General features: G+C 47.9%; 1 protein-coding gene across 2 annotated transcripts in view; it reads left to right on the top strand.

Moving 5' to 3' along the window:
- Window positions 1–2386: 2386 nt before the first annotated feature.
- Window positions 2387–20470, top strand: part of FEZF2 (FEZ family zinc finger 2) — a 112678-nt gene continuing 94594 nt past the window's right edge. For both annotated transcript variants that reach the window (XM_003811606.5, XM_063602789.1), the window contains exons 1-5: window positions 2387–2895; window positions 3247–4159; window positions 4509–4643; window positions 4827–4959; window positions 5834–6985. In XM_003811606.5, the coding sequence (XP_003811654.3) occupies window positions 3305–4159; window positions 4509–4643; window positions 4827–4959; window positions 5834–6093 (1383 nt within the window). In that variant the 5' untranslated portion in view covers window positions 2387–2895; window positions 3247–3304 and the 3' untranslated portion in view covers window positions 6094–6985. The remainder of the gene's footprint in view (window positions 2896–3246; window positions 4160–4508; window positions 4644–4826; window positions 4960–5833; window positions 6986–20470) is intronic.

Genomic DNA, 20470 nt, shown 5'->3' with positions numbered 1-20470 from the left:
TCCAACCCTCCACTTCAATATAATCTGCAGGCGAGGGAAGGAGAAGTTTGTGGAAGCTAATTAAATACTTTCATAAAAGCCAGTGTATTCACCCAACATTTGGAAAGAGAGGCACATTAGGGGCAACTTGTTTTTACCCAAATGTTTTCTTTCTGTGGAGGTAGCACTCCTTTGTGATGCTGGAGAGAGAGCGAGAGATGGCTTATGCAGCCACAAAAAGCGATAGAAATGGCAAGGCAGGTTCATGGGAAGCCCTTGGAAGCCTTTCAGCCTGATGGAGCTTTCAAACCAGCAGATCTTTCGAGCTGCTGCAGAGAGCAACAATTACCCAATTTGGAAAAAGGGTTGGGGTGCAGTACTTGTGGCAAACGGGATCCACAGGAGAATCGGAATAGAAATTCGGGTCTTGAGATGCTGCAGGTGTATTGATATTGTTTCAATGTTGGGGTGAGTTGGTTTGTTTCATGTTTGGTGGGAGGAGGGAGTAATCTGTGCTCTTGTGTTCACATTAACATAGGGATAGGGGTACCCTGGGTCTGGAATTCTGTCTCTCTGAACATCTTCTAAATTAAATGGGCTATATGGAAATGTTCTTCTCCAGATGAGCAAGCCTCTTGGCTTAGAAATCTGGTAGTTTGGGGAGGGGGTGTGAGGGTGACGTTATGGGAACAGACTTATGATTGCGGAATTTAGGGGCAGTTTCAGAGTTTGGCAGGGTGAGAGCATTAGCCTATTGCAGTCCACCTCCAAGCCACTTTCCCTCAGGGACCTCTGTCTGTTCCCTCTCTTTTCTTTCCAAGTACACTTTTCCTTCCTTTACCTGCTATGTCCAAATCCTGCCTAAAATTGCAACTCAAAGGAGCCGCAACTGGATGGGTGAGCAGAAGGAAAGAGACTTTTATTGAAGGGAAAAAGGGAGCGATTTGCCTGAAGTTAAAACTAGAGCTTTTCTCCCCCGTCCCTTAACGTTCTCCAGGGATGTTTCGCAGCATGGAGGGGCCTAGGACAGGATACTCAGCCCTCTCAAGACTTGTTCCTGGGTGAAGAAACAGAGGGTTTACCTCTACCACCACTTTCTCTGGCTTCACATGATCGTGTGTCTTTGGAGATGGAATTCACTATCAAACCCTGTTTGCTCATATTATATCCACGGTAATCCTCTTAAACTGTGGTTGCGGCTACAAAGCTCGTGGTCTTGCAAAAGCTGGCTAGCAAGATATAATTGTCCCGCGAACAAAACCAGCCAAAACTTTTCAAAAAACCCTTGCACCCAGTCCTCCCCCTTTCCTAAACCTAATTCTCTCGCTCGCTCTCTTGCTAGCCACCACCACCCCCCTCCATAAGAACCCTCAGCCTCGACCACTTTTGTTGTCGCCAAGAGCACCCGGCCTGTTGAAAGTGCTGGAGCGTCTTTGAGCAGTTTGTTGTGATACGCAGGTGGAATGGTCTGCAAACAGATGAATTCAGCCCCTCCAAACCAAGCGCGGAGCGCGCTGCTTTTGTGCGCCAGGCACAAAACGCTGAATTCCTCCGAACTTACTTGGGGCCTGTCTAGAAAAGGGTCTTTTCTTCCCTCTGCTTGTACCTCTGGCCACACTAAGTCTCTGCCCGTCCCCCTTCAGGCCCCCTCCCTCTCCTCTCTGATAATCCTTCTCTTTATTTTAGAAAAACACAAAACCCGGTTCCACGCGGTGCTTTAGTGGCTAAAAGTGAAAGAGCTGCCTTGGCAGAATTCAGCTCTATGAATCACTTCGGAAAATTGGTTCGACTGAATGGCCTTAGGAGGAAAAACGTTTTAATAGGATCCAGGGGAGGTTCTGCTGTTTCAATCTGCTCCTTAAACAGGTGGAGATTGGACCTTCTCAATTATACAAACAGTAAGTACCCATCAGCTGGGAGAGCTACCCTCCGAATCCTCCCCGCACGCAGCCCTAAACCAGAAGCAGAACTCGGCTTTGCCTCAGAAACCCGATCATAAATCAACAATTCTGATCTATTAGGATCTCCGAAAGTCTTCCAGCTCTCGGTTTAGTCTCCCCCAGCCTCAGACCCAGAGCTGGCCATAAAGCTGGAGGCGCACCTGCGCGGCGCCGAGGCCCCCGAGATCCCGGCGAGCGGCCTTGCTCTCCGTGACGCTTCGGGGTCGTCCTTAGGCAGTGGGAGCTTTCTCCCGACCTCCGACGCCAGCCAAGGCGAGCTCATTGCTTTTGCATAAATTAATATTTCCCCATTAACAAGTTCCCCCCTCCAAACGCGGCGCCCGCGTCCATGCGCCACATCCTAATGAGGTAATTATCATTTGCGCGTGTTCGGGGCTGGCGCTGGTTCCGTGGGTAAATGGCAGTTTATTAGCACGATGCCCAGCTCGGCTGCGGAGGGCTAAGGGATACTTCGGCTACTAGACTGACACCCAGGGGCCCTTTGGGGGCGCCGCGTCCGGGACCCTCCGCCCTCCCCGCGTCCCCCAAACCTGCAGGCCTCCAAAGTTGTGAATCACGCACGGAACTCTGCCTAGGTTTGGGTTTGGGTCCCCCCCCCCTTTCCTTCCACCGGCAAAACCATCACGATTCCTCCCCCTCCCCCTCCCGTCTCTTCCCTCTTTCCCTATTCGCAAACCGCTCGCACTTTCCCGAGAGGAGCGCGGGCGCCAGTTGCCTCCTTTTAAAGTTTGAGGGGTGGTGGTGGCGGCGGCCGGCAGGCGCGGGGGAACACAGGGGCCGCTACGGGAGCCGGGCCGCCGCCCATGTCATTCCACTTCAAGTGACTTCATGTGATGTCAGCTGAATGTAAAAGACAGTGATCTCACGCGGAGGGGAAGATGTTTGCCATCAAAATGTGACAGAAGAGACACGCTGCATGGCTCGGAACGCATCTCCTTGGTGGTGGGGGAAAGAGGTAAATGCGAGGTGGCTCTCCGGTCCTCTTTAACTTTGCCCCTTCACTGTCCAGCTCCCAGCACGCGTGGCAGAGGCCCGGGTCCAGGGAAGGGCTCAGGGGGGTTAATTTGAGACTCTTTTCTCACCGCCCCCCCCTTTTCTTTTGTAAACCCTCCCCCTTCTTCCCCCTTTCAAAGTCCCAGGGCAGGGGCTGGTGGGTTCCTTTGCGCGCCGGGTTAATGGGCGGTAATTTGGTACCCTTGGGTGCACTTTGTTTTGCCCCTGTTCATTTGAATGCAAATGGGTGACCCGGGCCCGACTAGGTGCTTATTAAATTGCAGTTTTCCCCCCTGCCTTTTCCGGAATGCAGACTTAGAGGAGAGAGGCTGCGCCCTGGCCCAGCCTGGCTCGGCTCAGCTCCGCGCGCCATGGCAAGCTCGGCTTCCCTGGAGACCATGGTGCCCCCGGCCTGCCCGCGCGCCGGAGCGTCGCCGGCCACTTCCAAGACACTGGCCTTTTCCATCGAGCGCATCATGGCCAAGACGTCGGAGCCCCGTGCGCCCTTTGAGCCCCGGCCTGGAGCGCTAGAGGCGGACGGCAGCCAGGGCAAGAAACTGCTCAACCTCTGCTCGCCGCTGCCCTGTATGATCCCCCTCCAGCCCCTAGGCTACGAGGTGCCGTCAAAGACACTGCTCAGTTACTCGGAGCTCTGGAAAAGCAGCCTCCGGGCGGGCGGCGGCGGAGGCGGCGGCGGTGGTGGCGGCGGCGGCGGCGGCGGGGGGGCCCCAGTGTGCGGCGCCAGCGGCTTGTGCAAAACCAACTGTGGCGTGTGCTGCAAGGCCGAGCTGGGCCTGGCGCCGTCCGCGCTGCCCGCGGGCAGGGTCATCAAGCCGCAGGTCATCAACCAGGCTGTGGGGCTGCCGGCCAGCGGCTCGCTCTACTACTTCAACTACCTGGACTCGACCGCGTACCCGCCGTCTGAGCTCCTCAGCGGCCACCTCTTCCCGTCTGGCCTCCTCAATGCGCAGGCCCCCGCCGCCCTGGCTGCTCACCCCAAGCTCTTTCTGCTGGAGAACGCCAAGCTGGCCGGCCTGGCGGCGGACAAGTTCCCCCATCCGGCTCCCTATCCCCATAAGGAGCGCTTGCCGGCGCCGCTGGAGCAGGTACTGAAGGAAAACTCGGCCCTGACTGCAGAGCGCGGAGGCGTCAAGGGCCACAGCAAGCTGCCAGGAGGCTCCGCAGATGGCAAGCCCAAAAACTTCACCTGCGAGGTGTGCGGCAAGGTGAGGCCCAGGGTTCGGCGAGGGGGGCCGGGAGGGGCGATCGGCGGCGGCGGCTTCCTTGGGGCAGCCTGGAACGCCCCTTTTTCAAGCTGAGGAGCTCCCCAGTAGTTGACTACCCAAATTGGGAGCCTCGTTGGGCCTCAGTTTCCTATTCTGTAAAATGGGGATGCCCTTGTCAGCGGCCACACAGTATTGGTGTAAGCAGGAGTTTGGGCAGCACTTTACAAACTGAAAAAGGCTCTGGTTTCTGAAGGGGGTGTTGGTTGGGGGAGGTAGGCTGTGGCCCCCCCGGGGCTGACTGTAGGCCCTCGGACAGACGCACCACAAGGCCCCCCATGTCTTTCCATAGGTGTTTAACGCTCACTATAATCTCACCCGCCACATGCCGGTCCACACCGGAGCCAGACCGTTCGTGTGCAAAGTCTGCGGCAAAGGCTTTCGCCAGGCCAGCACGCTCTGCAGGCACAAAATTATCCACACCCAGGTACGTGGCCCCCGGGTCGGGCCTAGCCCGCGCGCAACCCCCAGAATCTTAGTGATAACACTGGGGATACGATGGCCAAAGATTATCCCTTACCCTCTAGGGTTGAGTGGGGGTGGGGGGGATGTCCCTTCCAGGTGTTCCCGAGGTGGCCTCTCCTTACTGTGCACTCGCCCCTTTCCTCAGGAAAAGCCACATAAATGCAACCAGTGCGGCAAAGCGTTCAACCGCAGCTCCACGCTCAACACGCATATCCGCATCCACGCGGGCTACAAGCCCTTCGTCTGCGAATTTTGCGGCAAAGGCTTTCACCAAAAAGGTAACGTGCCAGGCGAGGCCTTCTCTTCTCACCTCACCTCAGGACTCGGGTCGCGGCTGGCTGGCAGGAAGGCAAAGAGGGATCTGGAGAGAGAAGGCGAAATCTGCAGGCGCGGGCGCAGCATTTCTTTAGAATCGGGTTGTGCCTGGTGTAGGGGGAAGCTCTCCTAGCGGGGTTAGTAGACCACGCTGTATGGAGGCTGGGTGCACTGAGAGACTCCGAATTCGAGAGGTCGAAGGAAGCACGGGGACAGAGGGAAAGGATGCAGGAAAAGGAGAGGGTATTGCCCTATAGAAAAAGGTTCCTTTTGTATCCGGAACTTCCCTTTCAAATGAAAAATATTGGAGGCAAAATAACCCTCCCGGGAACAATCTAAGATTGGGGGAAACCGGTATGATCCTTGGCCCCCGGATCGGATTTTCCAAGGCACTTTTGGATCTTCAGTTGGTAGTTGGGGGGCGAGAAAGAAGTAACTTTAAAAATGAGAAGGGGGAAAAGAAAAAGGATGAAGCCCAGGTTCGTGCGAATTTCTTCTAGCGAGGCATCAGCCAGGAGAAGGACTCGGTGCGTCTCTGGGCTACGCGAAAGTTTCCCGGCCCGCGGAGCGCGGCGGGAGGGACGCTGCACCAGCCTCTGTGGCGGGCAGAGCAGGAGCGCAGAGCGGCTCCGCGGGACTCAGTCTCGGTCTTGTCGGGAGAGCACCCGGCTTGACGCTTACGAAGTTTGACAACTTCTTCACTCGAAGAGGTCGCGCCCGCCTAGCCAAGCGTCGCCTTTTTTGAGCAGGCACCTGGGCTGCCCCTGGGACGCCCGCCTCTTCCTCCCCACCATTCTACTCCATACCCCCACGTTTTTTGTTCTTGATCTGTTGTAGGGAACTACAAGAACCACAAGCTGACCCACAGCGGCGAGAAGCAGTACAAATGTACCATCTGCAACAAGGCCTTCCACCAGGTCTACAACCTAACCTTCCATATGCACACCCACAACGACAAGAAGCCTTTCACGTGCGCCACTTGCGGCAAAGGGTTTTGCAGAAACTTTGACTTAAAGAAACATGTGCGCAAACTCCACGACAGCGTGGGCCCTGCTGCCCCCTCCGCAAAGGACCTGACTAGGACAGTGCAGAGCTGAGAGCTACTGCCTTGCCCTTCCTTCCCTCCCTGTACCACCTGAAAACAGATCACACATATAAACTTATTTCTAAAATTAAAAGAAAAAAAAAACTATAGCAGAGAGGCTAAAATCTATTTATCGAAACCAGCATATTTTTGGAAAGCTAAATGTTTCCTCGATGACTGGCAGCAAACTCGTGGCCCCCACCTTTGTATATTCAGGAAACTTATTTAAATCCAGTGCGCCGAAACGTATTTAATTCCAGGCCTCCGCTTCTCCTGGGGCAGCCAGTTTTAACCCCAGTCTGTCACCGTGAGCGCCCCAGAAGAGCGCGGCGCCCCTAGCCATCTTTATACAGCCATGTAAATCCTCCTGTACAAGCGAACACGGAATATATACATATATAACTCAATAAACAGAATCATTAGTGCGCGTTTTTTTCCCCCTCTCCCCTCGCGGCGAGGTCAGCTCAGCAACCCCAAAGAACGAGAAGGAATTAGGCGTTTATAGCATCTCCTTCCTAAATGCACCAATTTTGGGACGCTGGGGCCAGGGTTGAGGCCAAACCGGTGTTCTTGCTGGGCTTGTGTGCTAAGGCCCCCAGGAGTGAGGGCGAGCAGGCCTACGTCGGCCTACAGCAGGTGCCAAGTTTTTATTTGGTGACTGTTCAGACGCTTGGGATTCTGGGTGTTGCCTTATTTGGGTAAGCAAATTCAAAGAAAAGGGTTAAAAGCGACTGGGTGTTGGGGAGCAGCTTGTGGGAACGTCCTTGAGCAAAGCGCCACGCCCCGCGAGGGTAAGCGATCTACGCCCTACCCCACCGGAGAGCTTCTGGGCGCGTCCCCTTCTCCGGGAGACCTAAGGAGGGCAACCACCGCTCCCAATCTCCCTTGGCGGCGAGAACTGGAGGGTAAGGGTCCCCCAGGCCAGCCAGAGCCTCGGGGCTCACTGGCCTGCGCTCTCGGTCTGGGGCTGGCCTCCCGGTGCCCTGAGCCCTGCCGCCGGAGGGCGCGCCCGGGCTCCCCGAGCTCGCTGCCGCCGCCGCCGCCGCCGCCTCCTGGGTCCTGATTACCGCTCCGTTAGCCCATTTCCTGAATAGCTATCTCTGCTGCCGAGCACGCTGATGAAATGATCTCACGCTTGCTTTCTAAGTAATGACCCAAATTAAGAGAGAAAACAGAGACCCTTCAAACAGCATTACATTAATCATCTAATCATTCCCAGGAGGGGGCCGGCCGCCGCCGCCCCGTTTGATCCGAATCTGGATAATCAAGAGCTCGGATTACTGGCGCGTCGCTCCGGGCCTCCCCCCACACACACTTTTAATATCCGCGCGGCGATTCAGCCCACGTCTTTTGGAACAATGTTCCCCAGCGCCAGGAGGAAGTGCGGCGCGGGGCCCGGGAGTGCGCTTCCACGCAACCTCCCCATTGAGGGGGCGAGTGTGGCTGGGAGCTGACCCCACGCGTATTTCCACGGCGGGAGGCGACTATTTGAAGGGAAAGATGCTTAACGCAAAGGGCACCCCCTCACTCCGCCAAGTAACTCAGAAAGTGACTGGAGTGCGGGTTTGCCCAACACCTGGTATACAGTAGGCGCTCAGTGCTGAGAGTGCCAGTGGTTTCCACTAGCGAAAACCCTGTCATCTCCCGAGGGCTTGCTCTATGCCAGGAACTTAACACACATCCTCTCGAACGGTGACTACAACCCTCAAGCTGGGCACGATTATTCCCACTCTACAGACGGAGAAATAGAGGCAGAGATGAACTATGTGACATGCCTGGGGTCACCAGGCTTGGTAGAGCAGGAATTCGAACTCCGGGGGTTTTAGGAAGCCTAGGCTTCAGCGGAGGAAGAATCTCGGGGTTGGGGCTCGGAGAAAGACGCTCTGGGGCAGGATGGAGGTTGTGTCCTGGTCAGCCAACGGTTCTGTCCCCGCCCGCCGCCCAATTCGCAGACCCATTGCGCGGGGAAGGAGAATTGTCGATTTTGTTTGCACAGAGGACGGCGACAGCTTCCTCAGGCTGTCGCGGGGGTATTTTTAGTACCTCCGATTCAGAAATAGGAACGCGTACATTAGAATTCCATTTCCTGAAAGGAGAGCGGCCTCGTTTTTTTGTATTCCTCCCCTCCTCCCCTCAAGTCTAGGAAGACGCAGCCAGGGGAGGGGGGAAGAGGAAGCGAGGGGGAATTTAAATGTTAGCTCGTTCTGGCTGCAGTTCGCTTAGGGGAGATTGGGACCCAGAGGAATATGCAGATTTAACTCCGAAATCTCGGTGGATGCCACAAACCCCAGGAAACCCCAGGATGGGCGAGGAGGACTTGGCGGCTAAGGATATGAAAATATCGCCTTGCTTTTCCCAGACATCTATCCCCAGGGAGACTGCAGGCCGGTTTAAGGAGTCAGCTCCCTTTCCTTGTCCTCATATAGTGCAATAGTGTCTTATTAGCGCTCTCCCCCCATTATGTCTGGGAGATCTTGGGTGTTCTATGACAGTGCCCTATGACAGCCATCTCAACCAAAATCTTTTCCTTCCTCTGGAGAGGATCCTTTGCAAATGTGGTTCTTGAAGACCAGACAATGACCAGGGCAAGCCCACCTTCTTCTTAAATAGCTCCAAAACTTTGGGTGAGGGACAGATACCACAAAATTTAATGCAAGGTCTCCTCTTTTAAAAGTTATGGGAAAAGTTGGCCTGCACGTGGAAATCAGGGTCAAGTTCTCTTTAAGAAGGAGAGATAAATAAAAGAGAGAACGCCTTCCCCACCACTGCCCAGGGAAATAACTCCCTAACCATCAAGTGAGAGAACATTCTTTGAGAAAGTCTGTAATAAGTTTTCACGGAGAGAGACTCCTAGGGTCCCCCATCTCATAAAACTGGAGAAATTTGCTTCCAGGCTTAAAATTCTGAAGAGGGATGGGGGCGTGCTTGCTTGCAAACTAGGCAGCAAATAATATAAAACTCATGCGTAGAGGTGGAGGCATTTCTCTCATGGACTGCTCATCTCTGCAGTGGTGGGGGGAGGAACATTAACTGTAGCTCAGGGGTATAACTGAGTAGAGTTTCTTGCACACTTCAACATCCTTGAGGTTGTTTCCTCATAACTTGATTGTTACTTAACCTTCACACCAGCTTCTGTCAATCGCTCTCACCTGAGAAGGTGTTATTTCACATCTGGTGCTAATTGTAGATAAACAGAGTTCTCTGTATCTATAGGGCTTAGTTCTACTTTCCACAAGTTTGAAGTCACTCCCAGGTTTAAGATGTCGGCTTCCTTCAGGTGTGGGATCCAGGAAAGGATTCCTTCACCTGAAAAGTAGTGTGAGGAGAAAATGAACCTTCTGCCTGAATTACAAAACACCTTTCACAGCCAGCACATGTTCTAAAGCCAACACTAAGCCCTTTCAGTAACCATCTTAGCTATTCATCCTTCTTAGTTATTCACCATGCATCGGAATTGATGGGTGAAAGGCTCTGTTTTCTGATTTTTCTCTCTCTTAATATTAAACTGTTTGCATGACTTGTAGTTTATAATATTAATAAATGACTTAAACAAGGTAGTCGTCAGCTACATATTAATATTCTAACCTTGATTAAATTGAAGAGGCTGCCCTTAAAAAATATTTTTAAAAAATCAAATTGCGGGGGAGGGGAATCCTGTCACAGACACAAAAAAGACTCCAATTATCTTTTCCCCTACAAGATGTTTGTTCTGTCCATGACTGCTCACACTTCAGCAATCTTGCCAGCAAGACTCAAAAAAAAAAAAAAAAAAAAAAAAAACCTTCTTCCAAAGCCACAGCCTCGTACATAACAGATTGTACAGTCCTATTGCCTTAGGCGGGTTAGAGGTTCCTCTCTGCAAAGAGTGACACAGAAAAGTTGCCAACATCCCAGACACATTTTGGGGGGCACTGTGCTCATTCTTGCCTTAGCCGCAGAAGTGGGTCTAGATGGTCCCCATTTTGCTGCTTGGCTCACAAGTGAGTAGGGGGCTGCTTGAGCCAGGTCCAAGAGTTAAAGCAGTAAGGCGTCCAGGTGTGCTGGTGGTGAGTGGGCCGGGGGAGGGAAAGAGGTGATAAGAGGAAGGGTGGGGGGGCTGCCAAAGAGAGGACAGGAGTCTTGAGAAAACGCTGGGAAATAAACAACCTCAAGGCAGCTGCGTTGCCCTTTTCCCTGCACTTCCCTCTCAAACGTCTGAGCAACCAGTTTGCTCCTAGAAACATGTTAATTGCCAACGGAGCTCATTAAGGCATGCACATGCAAAACACAGCAAGAAAGATTAAATGGACAAAAGCGCAATAATGAACTGTCAACAATCGGGCCCATCTACGCGACCAGGATCACTCAAGAATGAGGCATTTAGAGGCAACAAAGGATTGTCTGGGACAGGAAGAAAAGACGACCTAGACTTTTGTTTAGTCAACACAATTGATTACAAATGAGAGATTAACAGGATAGCTTCAGATTTTTTTTAAAAGAGGCAGAAAAGAAAAGTCCAATTAAGTCCACCGAATGTTAACTACATTGCGTTCTATGCCTAGCCCCAAAGAAATTCTCATTAAACCATCCCTGGCGATCCCTTTTGGAAAGTAATTTGTCTCCCTGATGGAGCAGAGAAAGAGAATCGTGTAAAAGAAAGCGTTAGTTCTTGGCACAATGAGCTTAGGAGACACACTAGAAAGAGCCAAAGGGGGAGTTAATGAGCATCTGACAAACTGCTTGGATTCAGGCCTAGAGAACAGCGATGAAAAGATGAAATTGGCCAACAACTATTCTTTATATCAAACATAAAAAGGCCAATCTGAAATGGGGCTGCTCAAAACTGGTTGAAAGTACATAGCCCAAGAAAAGGGAACCATGGCCAGGTCCCTTGGTGGACAGTGGACAGATAGTGTGAAGAACTCAACAGGCCAAGAGTTAGGAAATAAGCAGAAGGGTGGACTGACTCTCCGTGGCAGAGCAAACTCCAGCCACCAGCCCCAGGCCTTTGGAGGTGCTGATTTGAAGCTCTTGGTGCCCATCCCCCACCCTCTGGATGTTTCTTTCATGAGTGAAAAATGAATGTATCAGGCTAGCATTCGAGGGTTCCCCAAAAGTTCTGATAATTTGGTAATTAGCTGCTGGCAATCAGCAAGCCACCCCCCTCTCTTCTAGACCCATAGGCCTCCCAAGGGCACCATATGTTACCAGCTCACATTCAGTGTTTCTACCCTCCTTTGTCCTAGTGACCATTCAAAACCTTCACCCTTAGGTGATTGCCTTCCTAATTCTGCACGGAGCAGAGATGGCAAGGAAATGAAGACATTGATCCTGCCACGGCTTTGTGGAATAGGTCATGAAGCATTCACATTATTATAGTTGTTCTTCTGGCTTTAAGAAACTACCTCATTTTAATGTTTCCTTTTTTGAACAAAGTAGGTCAACAGTATATGTCTATATGAGATACATATTACATTTTAATTAAACATAAACGTCCAGGCATCCCAACAGCAGAAGTGTTAAAGAGGTTCTTTTACACTCGGTGTTCAGCAGAGCCAGGTAAACAGAACCTAGAGGTGTGACAGGATTTTTAAGTTTAGTCCATTAGTTAAGCAACCCAGAACAAATTCTCTGGTTTCTTAATGCCTTGTTGATTCCATCATTGAGGTGGATGGGTGCCATCTCAGATACTAGAGTGCAGCATTTAAATCTTGATTCTAGGTTTTGTATTCTTACTCTCAAATCCTTGGTAACAGCTATCACATTTCTGAGGGCTTGGCTTGCACTTCCAGGCTTTGCTCATGCTTCATGGAAAAAAATGTATTAGTGTCTAGAAGTTAGAAAGGAGGAAGAAGAAGTATACCAAATTCAAAATAAAAACAGTCATCTAAGATTAGAGACTAGCTCTGGTTTTCAAAGCACAGAAGTGTTACAGAATCAAGAAGGTGTGTTTCAGGAAAGGGAGGTGAAAATGAGACTTTTCTACTGCAGAGAGACCAGAATCTGATACAGTTAATTCTTCACCAAGGCATCCTGTTAAAGCTACATGGCCCAACATGACTGTCATTGTTTCTCTCCTTTCTTCAGTGTTTTTCAGTCCTAGGTCTTATTTTGGAGTTATTTTGCCTCAGAAAGTTTCAATGGTGTCCCCAGAGTTTCCAAATGTCCTCACTTTGCCACTGAAGTGGCTGGTGCTTAATTGCCTAAGGAAGGATGGCATGTTATCTCTAAGAAGAAAGGGTGAGTGGCTAGGAGCCTGGAGTCTGGCATAAGAGCAAGCTGAGTTCAAATCGTGTCTCAGCCACTTGCCAGAAAACAACTTTTATCTCTGTGTCTTCATCTGCAAAATGGAAATATTAAGGATACCTATCTCTCAGGGTTGTTGTGAGAGTTAAATGAGTTAACACATACAATTAGAACTGCAGAACAACAACTGGCGTGTATATACTAAGCATTCCAGAGTCCATTATTATTAGAAAAACTCAAGTATTAAAACTTTTATACAACTCTTTATAAAGAAACTACCAGTGTTATCTTGTTGACTCCTCATTACTTTTTTTTTTTTTTGAGACAGTGTCTTGTCTTGCTCTGTCATCCGGGCTGGAATGTGGTTGCTTGATCACAGCTCACTGCAGCCAAGTGATCCTCCCACCTCAAATTCCTGAGTAGCTGGGACCACAGGCATGTGCTGGCGTGTGCCACCATGCGCCACCATGTGCCACCATGCTCAGCTAATTTTGTAAATGTTTGTAGTGTCTTGCTACATTGCCCAGGCTGGGCTTGAACTCCTGGGTTCAGGCAATCCTCCCTCCTCAGCCTCCCAATGTGTTGGGATTAAAGGCGTGAGCCACTGCACCCGGCTTACTACGTATTTATGAGGTAGTTTACTTAGCCCTATTTTAAAAGGGAGCAAACTGAGTTGCTGAGAGGGTATGACTCCCTTTAGTTCACATAACTGACACACAATAAAGCTGGGACTCACCCTCAGTTGATTGTCTGATAGTGGTGCCACGGTACTAACAGGAATGTACATAAGAATCGCATAAACATTTTGCTAAAAATGGAGATTTCTGGACCCCATGAAACTTAGCATTTCATGAGATGCCAAGTCAACAGATCTGGTTTATGGTCCAGGAATCTGCATCTGATCTGATGCAGGTGGTTCCCCAAACTATACTTTGAAAAACACTGATTTGGCACGTGTGTTCTTTCCACTTCACCATGGTGCTGCCTTTGAAAGAAAGACGTAAGATGAAATACCATCAGCTCTTCTTAAATTCATACATTTGACATTCTCTCAACAAATATGGCTTGAACATCTCTTATGTGTCAGGCAGTCTATTGGGTGCTGAATTTACAAAGAAGAAGAGGAGAGGCCGGGCACTGTGGCTAACGCCTGTAATCCCAGCACTTTGGGAGGTCGAGGCGGGCGGATCCTGAGGTCAGGAGATCGAGACCATCCTGGCTAACACGGTGAAACCCCGTCTCTATTAAAAATACAAAAAATTAGCCGGACGTGGTGGCAGGTGCCTGTAGTCCCAGCTACTAGGGAGGCTGAGGAAGGAGAATGGCGTGAGCCCGGGAGGCGGAGCTTGCAGTGAGCCGAGATTGCGCCACTGCACTCCAGCCTGGGTGAAGAGCAAGACTACGTCTCAAAAAAAAAAAAAAAAAAAAAAAAAAAAAAAAATATATATATATATATATATATATACATATACAGAGAGAGAGAGAGAGGACATAGCCTCTGCCCTGGAGGGGTTTATAGTTTAGTGGAGGAGAAAAACACATACAACAAAAATCCCCATACAGTGCGTGGTTAAGAAGATGAAATTGGGCATTCAATCTAGTCTGGGTTGGTGTGTGTAGTGGACATCTGTTATTTTTGCCTGCTATAATCATTCTCCCGTCTGGTAATAGCACCCAGTATTTCCTTTGGAAAAACCACCCCTCCCCCATTCTCAGTCCACACGGTTAAGGTGGAAGCTATTTCAGCCCTCCGCATGGGCTTGTGATCCAGGCCTGGCCAATCAGAGTGCAGCACCTTCCTGGTCACAGCCAATGGCTCGGAACTGTGCACCTGACCCAAATAGGGCCAATGAGAGTTCTACTCAGGACTTTGCCAGAGCAGATGTCTTTCTTCTGGGTTGATAAATAGGTTACAGTTAGATGTTAGTCTGGGGATCTGGTGTGCTACAATGTTAGGAAAGACCTTCCTGTGCTGAGAATGTTAGAGGTAGAGCATGAGAAAAGTTGAGACCTGGCCCTTAACCTCGTTGGACCCTGGTATCACTGAAGCCAAATGCACATGTGGACTTATGTATTTGCTTAAATGCAGTCTCTCTGCTCTAACCCTAAGATTCCTGAATGATACTGGGCAGAAGACAGGGAAGTCTAAGATACTCCTCTTGAGGAAGTGATGCTTACGTTGAGATTTCAAAGAGCAGCAGGTGTTCGCTATGGAAGAAAGGAGGAAAAGATATCTCTGACAACTTAAGTGAAAACACAGAAGCAAAAAAAAAAAAGACAGGAAGTTGATGGCAACTATATGTGGTTTGACATGGCTGGATTTAGTATTAACAGATCTGACTCTGAAACCTTGCTCTGCTGCTGAGCAGCTGTGGGACACTGGGCTAGAGGTTTGCCCTCTTTAAGCCTCAGGTCCCTCATCTGCAAAATGAGCACAATAACATCTACTGCACAGGACTGTTATGATGATCTAATGCAATAGGACAAGTCTAACACCTGATCCATTGCCAGCATTTAGGTAAGTGACCGCAATTATTATTGCTGGAAGGTGAGGGACCTTACGAGGTAGTGACTGGACAGCATTCTAAATTTCCTGAATAATCCAATGGAGTTGACTTCTGGAGCTAGAGACGTCTTAGGGCAGAGAGAACAGTTGCTGAGGCCTGCCTGTTTCTGAGTGAAGCAGTAGGAGCTAGATGAAACGTCATGGGCTTTCGAGTCACATAAGTCAGCTGATTTCAACACTTACCAGCTGCATGACCGTAGGTGATTCCGCTTAACATTCAGAGACCCAGTAGTCTCATCTTTGAAATCTTTAATATTAATAGGGTAGTTTTTAGAAAGATTTTTTTCCAGATATTTCATTTTGTTTTAGATTTGGGGGGTACATGTGCTTGTGTGTTACGTGGGTATATTGCATACTGGTCTGGTAGGATGGGCTTCTAGTATACCTATTTCCCAAATAGTGAATGTTGTACCTGATAGGCAATTTTTTGATTCTTGCTCCTCTCCCATCCTCCCACTTTTTGGAGTCCCCAGTGTCTTGTTAGAAGGATTTAAATGACATAAAATGTGCAAAGTACATGGCACATAGATGTTGAATAAATTATAGCTATTTACTCTTATGATTAATTACTACTGCTAATGTTATTACCACTCTAATCTTGGGATACTTGCTTGGCAGAGCAAATAGACTACAGTGTTCTTTAGCAAATAAAATGCTATAAGAACTATAAGGGCAGGAACTATGTCTGCTTTGTTGGCTATGTTGTGTCCTATGCTTGGCATTTAGTGGGTACATTAAATTTAAGAGGAGGATATCAGCTTCCACTCCTCCCCATGGGTGGGAAGGTTACCAAACCCAGTATTATGAATAGCCATGTTGCACTCCATTCTGTAGCACTTTAGTCATAAAACAAATATTTTTTGAAGGCTTGGTCTGTGCTGGGCATTGCAGTAGGGACACAACTCTAAAGAAGACAGACTGACCTTGTGGAGCTCACATCCTAATGGTGGGAGACACATGATAAACATGCCAAGTAACAAGAAGTAATTTCAGATGATGGTAAACACCAGGAAGGAAATAAAAGAGAGTGACCAGATAGGACATATCTAGGAGAAGGCTACTTTAAATAGGTGGCCGATACCAGTTTTGGTGCAATTTAAGTCCCTGATGCACCCAGGAACTAAGAGAAGCATCAATACAACTCCAGTTGGCCCCTCAGATTAATCCACTTGGATTTAATAAAAAAGCCTCCCTTCCCCCAGAGCTCCAAATTGCCCATTGGTTGATCCAGCTCAAATCTGCTTTAGGACTCAGAAAAGGAGTTTTTGAGGGTATGCCACAGAAAACAAAGAACATTCCTGGCCAGTGGGTGGAGTAGGCCATTGACCCACATACCATTTTCCCACTGAATGGAATGGTAATTGATCAAAGTAAAAAAATTTATAGAAAGAGATACTGCTGCCATGTTTTTAAACCGTGCATTTCCCAGCCAAGTCTCCAGATGGAATCACCGAAGCAACACATCCTTGACTTAAATGTGACTGTTTAACAGTTATATTGGGTAGGCCATATTTTTCCACAAGGAGGTGGTTGCTTGTCTTAGGAACTTGAGACTCTTAACAGACTTTTGGGTGAGAGCTTTCCAGGATACCACTCTTTCTCTCACACTTCCTGAAGTCACAGAAGTCGGAGACCTAGCTGTAGTGTCAGGAGAAGGGAACGACAGAGTGAACTGTTACACAAGCTCTTAGAATGATGAGGTTTGTAGGATGTCTTAGTGCCAATGACTGTCACTAATGAACAATTCCTAAACACAAGGATGATTTATTGTTAGTTTTTGCCTGAGCAGCATCCACTTTCCCTTCTTCTGGTTATCAGCATTCTAATTTGCTTTGGGATAGCTGCCCTTCTTCACTGAACACAGATCACTGGAACTGTTGTGAAGCAATCTGTCCTTCCCCCCATGCCGTATCCACTGGGCCAAGGAACAGACATGGGACCCAAGCTAGGTCATACAGATGCTTTCTCTGTTGACCCTTGAGCAGAGGGATAAGACTATAAATAACTGATGCTCATTCATTCCAAGGAGACTGTGAATCAATTTATTTTAAGAAGACTGTGGACCTGTTAGTTACACACCCTGAGTTGCTCTAATTTTTGCCTTTCCAAATCTGGCATTACAACCTTTGTTTTGTTTTATTAGCTGCCCAATAACATTCCAGTGAATTCCTTTTTCACATAAATTGGTCAGTGTTGTCCACTGTGGCTTGCCACCAAAGATGCAGATGAGTATAGTCAGCTTCCTTCCATGACCCGCCTTCTCTTTGTAGTCCTGGAACCAGGACACCTCACAGTCAAGATTGGATTTCCCTTTCCAGGATTTTTATTGTCTACCTGAATCCCTCCTTATACTCCTGAGGGTCCTTCAGGCAGCGTGGCTTTTACACATTCAGTGCTCTGCTTTGCTTCTTGAAAAAAAAATTTGGAGGAAGAAAACACTATCCACACCCCATATTTATATTCAGAATAAAAATGTCTTTAGGGTAAGAAGGGCTGGCACTGGTCAAACAGCTTAGGAAAGAGAGAAGTTAAAAATATAGCACAACAATAATGGGAGTTAGGATTGTTTTGCTTAGAAAGAGTTCTTAGGAAATAACTTTTTTTTTCTCCCCCCAGCACTCCCATGATGTAGGAACAAGTTGCTAAATGCAGTCTACTAAAAAAGAGAGCATCTCGACCCAGACTTTAGAAAGATAGTTGCCTGAGGCCGGGCGTGGTGTCTCACGCCTGTAATCCCAGCACTTTGAGAGGCCGAGATGGGCGGATCACGAGGTCAGGAGATCAAGACCACCCTGGCTAACACGGTGAAATCCCGTCTCTACTAAAAATACAAAAAATTAGCCGGGCATGGAGGTGCGCACCTGTAGTCCCAGCTACTCAGGAGGCTGAGGCAGGAGAATGGCATGAACCCAGGAGGTGGAGCTTGCAGTGAGCCGAGATTGCACCACTGCACTCCAGCCTGTGGGACAGAACAAGACTGTGTCTCAAAAAAAAAAAAAAAAAAAAAAAAAAAAGAAAGAAAGATAGTTGCCTGAGGCCAAGCAGTGAGATGGGAGGAAGGCTAGCTTCCAGAGTCTGAGTTTAGAAGTCTCTGCTTTGTTAACTGAACACAGATCCTACAACCTTGTACATTTGGGGAAGAAGTTTTCTGTATCTATCCTTTGTTCCTTTCCAAAAGTGAATACATATTTCAATAAGGTTGTCCCATATATTTAATAAGATTCCATATATTCAAATAAAGATGCCGTATATTCAATAAAGTTATTAGTATAAATAGAAAACAAGGTTACAAATAAGAGAAAAATACGGTAGCTACAAAGATTACTGAGAGAGAAGCCTGGTTCAATAGACATTGAGTCTCCTAAGGCCTAAGATGAACAAGGAAAGGACAATGGATTATATCGTACTGTTGATCTTTAAGAGACATCAGAAAACAAACACAACTTCCTTGATCAGATTTTCTTTCAAGTTACCTCTTCAACCTTAAATGTTGTGAAGTATGTGTTCATAAGCTCTCGTATAGGCTCATAAGTCTTAACCTATAAGATCAAGTTCTCATAGGCTAGCACCAGTTGTGTTGCCTAATAACAACTAGAAGCCGCCAGACAACTTCAGTCATGACACAGTTTGTGGAAAAAGAAATGAAGGAAATCAAAGCTCTCTGATTATTGTGACTGATTCATAAAAATGCATGACTTTTAGTAAAATTGCCCTCTTGGCCAAAATTTTCTCTCATATAAATTTCTCATATCTTATACATCTATGATCAAATTTGCAGGGTTTCTCTGGGGATGAAGGCAGAGCAGAGTTGGAGGTTCTGCCTGAGCCAGCGTAAACATGGGATTTAAGCTGTAGGTCTAGGATTAATTTGAAGAAGACACACAAAGTCTCTACGGTTTTCTCTCAAATCTATAAAATTGACATAAGTCAACTATCTACTGCATAGGAATATTGTGTTGTAAAAGAATGTACTGATGTTTGCAATTGCATCCCTCGAGGGGTGCTTTGTAGAACTCACAAGTGGCTGCTCTAAGCTTAAAGTACTCATCACATCACTTCTGGTTAGATCAAGGGAAATCAATGGCTTTGGAAGTCAGTGTTATATATTCTGTCCTCTGGGAAAATAAATGCCAAAGTGTCTGCGAGAAAAAAGAGATTTGGGAGTTTTCAGTTTTCCCTATGAGCCCTTTAATGGGGGCTGATTTCCTCCTTAGTTTGTTTCCCACCCCTAGTGTTTTGAGGTGAGCCCAAGGAGTGAGAATCCTTCTCCCTCCTCTACCTCACTTTTCCTGTGGCTGGCTGGCTACCTCTCCTCCTCGGAGTATAGGGTACTAAGAAGAGCTTTTCCTGAAAAGGAGGGAGTTAAATAATACTAATTGTAGTAACACTTGGGATAGTTTATCTTACAAAGAGGCTTACTTTAGAAAGAGCCTTTGTCTCCCCTTACTTCACATCATTTTCCTAGATTTCCTGTCTTCTTCCTCCATCCTTCTCCTTACTCATTCCACATTTCTTTCATTCTTTTCCTTCACAGTACTTATCACAAGTCATATATTTCCTTATTCCTTTGTTTGCTTCCCAAGTACATTGGAAGTACCACAGGGCAGGAGCTTGTTGTCAGCAGTGTATTTCCAATGCCAAGCTCATGCCTGGCACCTTGTAGGCACTTAACAAATCTAGGCTGGAGGTACAAATAAAGTGATGTGTTGAAAATGATTTGCAAGGTTCAGATGGTGGCTGTCACTGGCTCTGTGCTTTCACTCAAGCTGGGGAGTAGAAACTCAAATCAACAGAACTCATATTCTATCATAACTATCACTTATTTGGCACTTGCAATACATGAGGAGTTTTATGAACATTATTTCTAATTCTCCCACACCTGCAAGGCACATGTCATCATTTCAGGTGGGGGAAAACAGAGGCTCTCAAAGTGTCAGTTTAGCCACAGCTGTTACTGGCTGAGTAGGCATTTGAAGGCAACTCCGACCCACTCCCATGATGTTGTCTTCTCATAATGTCGTCTTCCCTTCTGAACATGGCCAGATTCAATGCATCCACAACAAATAGTTCAACACTACTTCCTTCCAAATGCCCCATGCCAGCTGTTTTTCTTCAAAACTTACTGTTTTTTAAAATCTATAGTTCTCTTATGATGTCTGAAATTTTGTCTACCTTAGGTCATCAGTTTCATATTCAGGTCCCTTTACTATCCTGGTCGAGCTCCAGCTTATAGCTACAGTCTCATCCTATCTTCCTCTCTCTCTGCATGTTTTGTGGACCAGCTGTACTGGTTTCTTTCTCTCCTTGTAACAAGCCACATCCTTTTGTTTCCTGGGGCCCTTGAACATGCAGTTCCGTCCCTTTGATATACTTCTCCCCAACTTTATATTTAGCTAGAGCTAGCTCCTCTGCATCTCTTAAGACTTGCCTCAAATGTCACCTCCTCAGGGAAGTTTTATTTGATGCTCCTACACAAAGTAAACTTCCCCATACACTCCTCTCACCCCATCTCTCATTATTCAAGTGCCTGAGTTTTTGTTTTTGTTTTTTGTAGCCTTATCACAGTAGAAATTCTTTTTTGTGGGTTGTTTTACTTGTT

This window comes from Pan paniscus, chromosome 2 (genome assembly GCF_029289425.2).
Source record: "Pan paniscus chromosome 2, NHGRI_mPanPan1-v2.0_pri, whole genome shotgun sequence".
Classification (NCBI taxonomy): domain Eukaryota; kingdom Metazoa; phylum Chordata; class Mammalia; order Primates; family Hominidae; genus Pan; species Pan paniscus.
The sequence above is the reverse complement of the archived record's forward strand: the minus strand, read 5'-3'. Positions and strand labels throughout refer to the sequence as shown.